We start from the raw sequence: 9,860 nt of genomic DNA on the forward strand, positions 1-9,860 counted from the left end.
AGCTGTAGTACTAACTAAACCATATTAATGCTGCTGTAGGGACAACAGGTTAGACATATTCTTTCTATCTTATCTACATTATCTAAGTAACTTAAGTATTAATCTTTGTTGAGAAAAGTTAATAGCTAGGTGCATATACACCACTTCTGAGATTTGTTTCCCTTCAGTGGTCAATTTTGGTTTGAGTATAATTGAGAAGAATAATTATTTATAAATAAAATCATCTGCCGAAATCGGGGGAAGGACTTACACTACTTACATCTGAAAAACCTTGAATGTTAGAATTGCTTAATATTACTCTTACTCTGCATGCAGGATTTGGCTATTGATTATTACGTGAGGAATGGCAAGCCAAACAAAGTTTCCTTATTTCACAAGGCAGGGTATATGAATTGAAATTTGCTTCTAAAGATTAAATGGTAAACTGCATCAAAGCTTGAAGTAGTGCAAGCTCGAGGCAAGAAAAAGAATTAATACGCTAAAGCAGAGGAAAAGCGACTTCCTATTTAAAGGATGTCCAAGTACAGCACATTTGGACGGAGATTACTGCTGCATTTTCATAAATTTTACTGCTTTGCCAAATAGGAGATGTTACTAGCAGATAGTAATAGCATACTTAAAGAATGATGCAGATGCTATATTTTTTTCTTATGTCCTTCTAGGTAATATTCTAGGGTTTAGTTTAGCAGCAACCTCCAGTTTAAGGTTGGGTACCTGTTTTGTCACTATGTAAAAATAATTTGCCCCATGTCCTTCCCACCCCCCAGCTATCAGATAATTCCATTTAAATAAATAAATTCTGTAGCCCCTTAAGCCTTGTGATTAGCCTCTTAGTGAATATGTGATGAAACACATTTGTTTTCATCCTCAGGAGGAAAGACAGCATGCAAACAAAAATCTGATTGATTTCTTGAGAATATTTGCAAGTAGTAATTTGCTGATAATAGCATAAATGCAAGACAAGATGCATTATTTTAAAGGCCTGGGTGCACTGTAGAAGTAGTTGCTTGTATGCTTATGGCACCTGTGAGCACACTAGTCGTGGGCTCATGGACCTATCGGTTGAGAGGGTTTTTTTTTTTTGTTGGGTTGTGTGATACAAATTCTGCTGTTTGACTGATGTCTTTGTATTTTCTGTCTAGCATACAACGGAAAAACGAAGTCTGTCTACAGTAAGCAAGAAGAAAGGAAAGCCACAGCTGGAAAAGTAGGTTTCCAATATAACCAGTAATCCAGAAAGAAAGTGTAATGCATTCACTCTGATAAACAGAGTCTACAATCAATTAAGTGCTTTTTTTTGCTATTGTGGAACAAGATGTGGCATAGTGTGAAGCCAGTCTACAAAAAAATCCTTATTTTATTTTCTGAAAAGAAGCAACTTGAAAAAAGGAATGTAATTGAATGCATTTGTTTCTCAAAATATCAGTTGTCATTTAACAAAAAGATGAAGGAGCAGAAGTAGGTTCTTAACAGATACTGAATTGCCTTTTTTCCCTTTATATTTATTTGAAAGTTAAAAGGTGTAAAACTGTCCAGAAAACACTGAAAATCAAGTAAGCATTGACAGCAACCTTTAGCATTATAGAGTGGGTGATAACTTGCTGAAATGTTTTATTGAAGATAATTTGCACATCAGAGGGCTTCAGAACTTCCTGTGGGCTACACAATCCTGCACTGTGAGGAATTGAAAACATTTCCACCTTTGTCTAATATTCTGCCTGCTTCCAAGTTGACTGTCTGTCATTTTGTTACTCTGTAGCCTGATGCTTTTATACTAGTCTGCTTGTCCTGGTTGAGGCAGGACACGGCTGTACGGCTGTATTTCACACATCAGCTTTGAAAGACAACTTTAGAATCAGCTGCAGCATTTCTTTTTTTGTGTGTTTTCTTTTTTAGATCTTTATTCATAGTGTTTATTAACACTGCTTGCAGTTTAGTTCCTGGTATATTGCGCTAGCAGCCTTTACCTGTTTGTTTATTATCTACATTTGTTTCTGGCCTCCAGTCACTGCCTTTGTTTATAGTGGCATTGTAAGTTCATTCATGGTTGATTATTTGGGCCTATGTATTTGGAAAAAAAAACCATGAAAATTTTTTACACAGGGAGAAAGCAAAGAAAACTGACTGCCGGTTGAATAACAGGACTAATGGAGTTAGAGTTGCAGCATCACAGCACATCCGTACAGGGACAGCAAAAGGTAAGATGTTTTTTCCCAAGCTGTTTGCAAGAAGCAGACTTTCCGGCTTTGCTGATCATTCATTGTTCTGCAGTAAAGGGGAAATCACAAGTCTGAAATCTGGTTTGGTGCAAGTCAGCACGTTGGCTGTCTAGTCTGTGTTTTGACTTGCTGTATTGAACATGCTAGACTCGGTCTCCTGTATGCAGTTGGCTTAGGGTATGTCTCTTTTCACGCATAACTTGAAAAATCCTAGTAAATTCTCCATAAGTTGCCTTATGTGGAGTAGTTGCAGAAACAGCTAATGTTGGGCTACTTCTGTGTGAAATTTATCAGTCCGAGTGTGTGGAGATCCAGCATCTCATCATTAGCGTTCTCTTTGCAGCTCACTTGTGTTTTCAGCTATCGTGGAATGACCCATGAGGAACCTTACGAAAACCCTCTGGTGCGAACTGTTGATGAACTGTAGTATGTAAACCAAGTGACCGCTGAGCTACAACACAGAACTGTGTATGCTACCCTAGCAGCATTTTCAACTTTGGGTCATCCAGCAAAATCTAGTGTCTAGGCCAAGACTTGCGTACATCAGTCAGTTATAAGACAAAATTATATTTGTGTTCCTTCAGTAAATTGAATCCCCAAATTTTATTACAAATTTCTGAAGAGCTGTGTTACACATTGACTTTGCCATCTTGAAGTTTTCTAAGCTCATGATATCAGTTGCGGCCTTGCCTCTCTTACACTTGGTTCTCATGACAGAAAGTTGACAAAGAATTTGCCTTTTTCTTCACCACCTAATTGGCATAAGTGTTGAAAGGACTCTTAAAAAGTGCCTTGTCTTGATTCCACTTGGGGTACAGTCTTGATTAAGCTTTCATTCTTTCTTCTAACCACTTCTCAACGTTGAGAGTTCCAGGAGGATCCCATTCTGAATTATTGTAAAGTGTTGTATGGGCAGTTTTTGTTACCTTCTACAACAGTATTTGACTAAAACTTTTAAGAATTCATGGTTCACGAATTTAGCAAAACCAGGGCAATTTTAGAGAGTTATAGCTAAGGGCTGCACAAATAGAAAACATACTCTACGGCACAGTTTTGCTGCATATGCTTCTGATTGGTTACTATTCTTGCTGTCAGGCAAAACGCACTGACGTTTTATGAACTGACGATAACTTTAAGAGGTGGTGCAATTTTGTGTGACGTAGCGCAGAGTTCAATAGGGAATGTTTTGCCTTAGGAGTTCTGTCTGCTCACTACCCACTACTCTACAGATGTGAAACTGCCTGTCTGATACTGTTGGCAACTTAAGGCCACTCCAAGGACAAACTGCAACCCACAGCGGCTGGAAGCAATTAAGTCCTGCTAAGAGATGAGCTTTCTACCTGTGCATTTGTGTACAAACTTCAAAATGTCTTTTGAGATACCCCATTGGAGACATAGTCTAAAGAAAAAATTTCATGCTGCAGTCTGAATCTCTGCCTAGCTTTATATATCCAGGCTTGGCTTGAAATGCTCTATTTTAAGTCAGTAACTCTTAACTGCATCATGTTTTCTTCCATTTTTCCCTTCCTATTTTTAGCTTTTCTGAGTCATCAGTTAGTTACACTTGTAAATTTGAAGACTTGATACTTTGTGACTAGCACTTTAGACTCTTCCTTTCAGTGATGTGAGGTTGATGCTGCTGCTCCAGGGTTATACTAGGTATTCAAAACACGTGTTAAAATAATTTTACCAATTACAGGTTTAATCCAGGAAATTATTTCAAAATTGAAGCATTAAGGCAGCTTTTTAATTACTTATCCCAACCTGTTATACTGGTAGTAGCAATAATAAATGAATAAAATAATAATTTATTAGAATTAATTAAATAATAGTGTTCTAATTTTTGTCCTGAAGTTTTGCCAACTAAGGTGTTGGGGGTTGGGGTTTCCTTGAAACTAGTCCCTGGCATACATTTTGAGAGAGGGTGCATCGGTCTTGCTCCTTCACCTCTGAGGCTGCACTTGAAAGCCAGAGCCTACTTGCTACCTACTAGCATTCGCTAATAGGATCGAAACCCACCCTGAAAGCTGGTTTCCAACAAATAAGTTTCCCGTTATCTCATGCGGAATTTAGAAAACGATTTTACGCTTTTTTAGTTCACCTCTTAATCAACAAAACCTGTTTAAAGAAAAAGTTTGCTTAAAGCCTGTTCGAAAGAGTTAATTGTGAAAAGGTGTATTATTTTGATGTTGCCCGCTGAGTTAGCTTTTTGCCTTTGTCAGTATGACCAAGGAGTATTGCATCTCTTTGAATGGAAACATTTGGTCATTACCATTCAGAGAAAATTATTATTATAGTACAATTTGGTACAGTAGGCATCACAAAATCTATTGAGGAAGATCATTCTTTTCACTACTGTGCATAAATATGAATTTTCAGTGTCACATCTTTAACACCAAGGATTCCATCATCACAAATTCAGGGACAAGACCAGTCCTGACTGCTGGGAATGGGAGTGTTAGGAATGCAGGGGACAGATGCAATTTAGTAGGAACAAACAAAAATCTGAACTAATGTGAGACATGAGCAAACCAAAATAACCTCACTTCTGTATACTGAGATTAAAAATAAAAATGCTAATTTTTATTTTTAGATCTGAATTTGGACGCTGGATCTGGTCATGATACATGTGGAGAAACATCATCTGAAAGTTACAGTTCTCCTTCTAGTCCACGACATGATGGGAGGGAAAGCTTTGACAGTGAAGAAGAAAAAGACAGAGGTTGTATTTGTGGAGAGTGTGCATGAACGTCTTTATTCCTAGACTAATCTCTTTTTTGTATTAATTTTAATTGGTTTCTCACTTTTATTAGCTGCTTTTATTTCTGAAGTAGCCACAGAACGCATTTTGCTTTGTGGGTTTCGGGACTGGACAGTTTGAAGGCTTCTAGCAAATAGCAGGACTGTTTAAATACCGTTGAGTTTTAGATTACTACATATGTGTAGTAGTTTTCTGACCACAGTGGCATAGAGAAATTTCAGCAGTACAGCAATGGGAATAACTTTGTCATGACAGGGACTGGTTTTATACTGAATTATGTGTGGCATGTCTGAGAGGTCCTTCTTTTTCTATTGACAGTTTAATTTGTCACTCCTTCCAAATTTGAGTAAGCTCTGTTAGTGTCTTTCTAGGTAGATGCAAATTCTGAATTCAGTCTATGCCCTACTCTTCACGTTTGCAGATAGCACAAGTCAAAGACAGAGTAGTTAGTTGGGCAGTTTGATAGAGATTGACCTAGCTTGATTTGGATGAATGAAAATAATCTCAAAGTTATTCTGAATCAGAAAGATATAACCATCATTTGCGTCATCAAACTTAGGAAGTTTTATATGGGTAAATGAATTCAGGGCACGACTCTATTGTTTCAGTTTCATTCTTCTGACTGACAAATGCCTTTGTCTCCACAGATACAGACAGCAATTCTGAGGACTCTGGGAATCAAAATACAACTAGGTTTACAGGCTACAGTGCTGTCAGTTCATCAAATATGAACAAATCATCTGCTCAGATCTCTTCAGTGAACAACGAAAATGGAAGCCTTTCAGAAGATCCTTTGAATGCAAAGTTTCAACATATTTCCTTCATGCCTGCCTTACACTGTGTGATGCACAGCGCTGCCCAAAAGCCTGAAGCAGTTGTCCCACCACCCATATCTGCAGATGGTAAAACGATGGGAATGCTTGTTACCACGCCTGTTGCTGTCTCGCCAGTGAGAGAGTCTGCAAATTCGCCTCCTGGTGGAATGGGCCCAGTGACCTCTGGTGAACCTGAGAAACGCCTTGAGCTGATGGCTTCCCCTTTGCCAGTCCCATCCACTTTCCTTCCACATTCTGTCCAGCCTGGTAGCCCTGCTTTGCATTTGGCAATACATAGATTGAAAATGCCCTCTCCACAGGGATCATCGGAAAGTTGCACAGTTAATGGACCGCAGCAGCCGACAGGAAACTTAAGTATCGGATCACCAAATACTGCCTTTATCCCAGTCCACAATCCAGGTAGTTTCCCAGGATCCCCAGTTCCTACTACAGATCCCATCACAAAACCTGCATCCCAGGTGGTAGGACTGAATCAAATGGTGCCTCACATTGAGGGAAACCCAGGAGCAATCCCTCAGCCTACCAATCTAAAGGTAGTTCTTCCAGCAGCTGGTCTCTCCACAGCAGCACCGCCACCTCCACCAGCTTCATACGCTTTGCCAGGCAGTCCTCATGCTACCAGTGTGTTGCCCAACCAGAATACAAACGTGCTAAACACTGTAGCGACTTCCTCACCACCTCAGTCAGCTGGTTTAGGTGTTGGTCAGGTCCAGTCCACTGTTCCTCCTGCAATACCTACACATACGCCAGGCCCTGCCCCTAGCCCGAGCCCTGCTTTAACACACAGCACTGCACAGAGCGACAGCACATCCTACATAAATGCTGTTGGAAATAATAACACTAATGGGACAATGTTGCCTCCGCAGCAGTTGGGATCTGGTCCTTGCGGTTCTTGTGGACGTAGGTGTAGCTGTGGGACCAATGGAAGCCTTCAGATTAATAGCTATTTTTATCATAACCCACTTCATGGACAAGTCTACAGAGTTCCGTCTTTCTTCACTCTGCCATCCCTTTGCAATGGCAGCTACCTCAATCAAGCACATCAAAGCAATGGAACACAACTTCCTTTCTTCCTGCATCAGTCTCCATATGCAAACGGGCTTATGCATGACCCAGTGATGGGAAGCCAAGCCAACTATGGTATGCAGCAGATGGCAGGATTTGGGAGGTTCTATCCTGTATATCCAGCACCTAACGTAGTTGCCAACACAAATGGGTCGGGACCCAAGAAGAATGGGAACGTTTCATGTTACAATTGTGGTGTAAGTGGACACTATGCGCAGGACTGTAAGCAGTCATCCATGGAGGCCAGTCAACAAGGTAATCATGATAACTCCCAGCGGACTTGCTTTTGAGTTTAGCAGATTCTCTTTACCTTTCTGAATGTGCTGTTTCTGGTCTTGCAGAAAGGTGTGCGTGCGTGTGTATGTTTTGTGTAAATGGTTGTGCACTAGTGACCTGCTCTAAAACTGCAAAGTATCATATCTCTGCCTGAAAATTTTGTAGAACAGTGCAAGGGAACGGGGTTCGGTTTGTAAAGTTGAAAGTGGGAATGATTCGAAGCTGGAAAGTCAAACTATATCAGTCCTAAATTGTCATTCTTTTTTCACTGATTTGTTCTTGGCATTATGTTGAGACTTGCTTGTTGTTTCAGTTTTTCCATTCCTGTTCAGTGTTTTTTTGGAGAGAATCCATTGGCAAAAAGTGAAAGATATCAATTGCTGTCTGTGATATGAACTTGGATTCTTAAAACTTGTGAGAATTTAAACAAAACCACAAAACAACAGACTAGCCATTTGATAATTTAACTTTCCTAAAGCATACCTTTGCACAACCAGCCATCCTTCTGTGCCCCATCATGCAATGAATGAAACATGCTTTAACTTTTCAGACAAGTTGCAGCAAAAAGGCAGAAGCCAATTGGAACTGAAAATCAAAGGAATGGCTTCAGTCTCATATGCCATTTCTCTCTCCATCCAGAAGAATGGGGAAAATGCAGTGTTTGCATAGAGCATAAACTAAATTTTTGATTCTTGGCCTGTTCCCATTCTGACTTTACTTGTTTGGTCAGACTGGAACAGAAAAGACAAACCTTGATGGGGGTCGTCTTTGCTCTGCATTTTTCCAGTAAAGGTAAAGTCTCCTATGTCTACGATCTGTATCTTTTTTAAACTTACAGTTTTAGTAAGCAGATGAAAGAAAATAGTATAAAATCTTAGGACCTACTTTAAAAGGACTGGAGGATGATAGTGCCTTTTGAAGAGCATGTCCATTTTGATACCTTGTAGTGGTTTTGTAATCCATTTGAATTGTGAGCAGTGACTTAGTAGTTCTCTTTCCTGTTTTAGGCACTTACAGACTGAGATACGCACCTCCCCCTCCCCCTTCCAATGATACCTTGGATTCTGCAGACTGAAACAAGTAAACATTGCCTACTTAAACTGAAGCTTGGGAAATTGGGGGAAGGTGTGTGTGGGAGGGGGGTGGGGTGGTCTTGTGTTTTGGGACATTCCCGGTTCTATATTCTTTTGGAATTTTTCATTGCTTTTGCACCTCTGTTCCATTTGAAAGAAGAAAGCTGAGTCCCTGGTCTCCTCCTGGTTCTACAAAAGGCTTGCGTAATGCATGTAATTCAAACACACAGCCAAACAATCAAAAAGAGCATTCGAACCATGCTTTTGCACTGAAGACTTGAGACATGTGCAATGTTTACTGCATTTTTTCTAAAAAAAAAAAAAAAAAAAAAAGTCCTCTGACCTCTGACATCACTGGTGGAGCAGCCATATGGTGAAAGAAGAAACTTGGTCATGTTCCCCACCACAATCTTCTTCCCTCCCTCCCTGTTCTCCTTATGCTGCTGTTTTATTTTCTTTCCCTGTTTGTCCACGTGGATTCGTTGGACTTGCATGAGTGTTTAGCAGTTCATACAGACCCTGCCCGTACTCTAAATTAATGCTCATGAATTGAGGGGAGATGTTCAAACGTCCTATTAGGAGAGTCCAAAGGAACACCCGATACTGTATGTGTACTATATCTGATAATAATACATATACACAGCTCTCGAGTCCCAGATAAATGAAAATATATAGAGCAGGAAGGGGCTGAAACTGTGTGGACTGGAACAGATTTAGAACGAGCTTAAATGACAGATTTTTCTTCCATTGTAGCTTTTTAGCCTGTATGTTCAGCAAAGGTGAAAAAAATGGTATGAATGTTGTACTCAGTGTGTTTGCATTTGTAATGAAAGTTGACAGCATTTTTTTCTTTTTTAAAGCTATTCTACATTGTGTCAACACAGAATGAACATTACTTGATTGAGTATTTTTTTCCTAAACTATTACAGTGTTGCATTGTACTTAGAATGTAAATGTTTTATTTCAAACTGAACAAAAGCTATGGTTTTCTACAAAATAGTCAGGTATTAGTATTAGAACCTGTCTACCAAATAGCAAAGTCACTATTTTATAACGATTTACCACTATGCGTAATTACGGTATAATGTGAAAGACTGAAATGAGTGTTAAGATGGTATTAATCATGTCAGTATCATGAGTAAGTAAGTTTAATGCTGCTGTATTTTTTATTTTATTTTTAAAAGCCAATATATGTACTAAATTGCTTCCAGGTAATATTTGATTTCCTAAAGTGCACTGAGGTTATCTGGAAGATGAGTGTATTTTTTGACTGCTGCATTCAACACCGATGAACAACTACCACTGTATATCCATAAGGTTTGGCATTCCTCACAGTTCATGGCAGAAATGTTTTTTCTTAAAATCAGACCTGGTGTCCGGTAGAGGGATGAAATAAAATCAATCTTTGGTTCAGCCGTCTAATAAATTGCTAAACAAACAAAAAAACTTGAAGAGAAAAAGCTTGATTACTACATTTCTTCATAGGTAGCATTTATATTTATAGCACCAGTGTACATTTTGAAACTTTTTTCTTGGAGGGGGGAATGGGGAGGGAGGTAGATGAAAGCTTTAATTTAAAAAAAAAAAAGTTTAAGTAGTAAATGAAAATTATTTTGATTAAAATTTTTAT

The 9,860-nt window shown here is 39.1% G+C and overlaps 1 protein-coding gene across 6 annotated transcripts in view; it reads left to right on the forward strand.

Annotated features, from left to right (window-relative positions):
• The window catches only part of ZCCHC2 (zinc finger CCHC-type containing 2), a 42,906-nt gene extending 34,327 nt beyond the window's left edge, over positions 1-8,579 (forward strand). For all 6 annotated transcript variants that reach the window (XM_054191372.1, XM_054191375.1, XM_054191376.1 and 3 more), the window contains 5 exons: positions 1,143-1,207; positions 2,104-2,198; positions 4,813-4,941; positions 5,628-7,136; positions 8,165-8,579. In XM_054191372.1, the coding sequence (XP_054047347.1) occupies positions 1,143-1,207; positions 2,104-2,198; positions 4,813-4,941; positions 5,628-7,136; positions 8,165-8,232 (1,866 nt within the window). In that variant the 3' untranslated portion in view covers positions 8,233-8,579. The remainder of the gene's footprint in view (positions 1-1,142; positions 1,208-2,103; positions 2,199-4,812; positions 4,942-5,627; positions 7,137-8,164) is intronic.
• The last annotated feature ends 1,281 nt before the right edge of the window (positions 8,580-9,860 follow it).

The sequence above is a fragment of the Rissa tridactyla genome, chromosome 2, assembly GCF_028500815.1.
Source record: "Rissa tridactyla isolate bRisTri1 chromosome 2, bRisTri1.patW.cur.20221130, whole genome shotgun sequence".
Taxonomy (NCBI): Eukaryota; Metazoa; Chordata; class Aves; order Charadriiformes; family Laridae; genus Rissa; species Rissa tridactyla.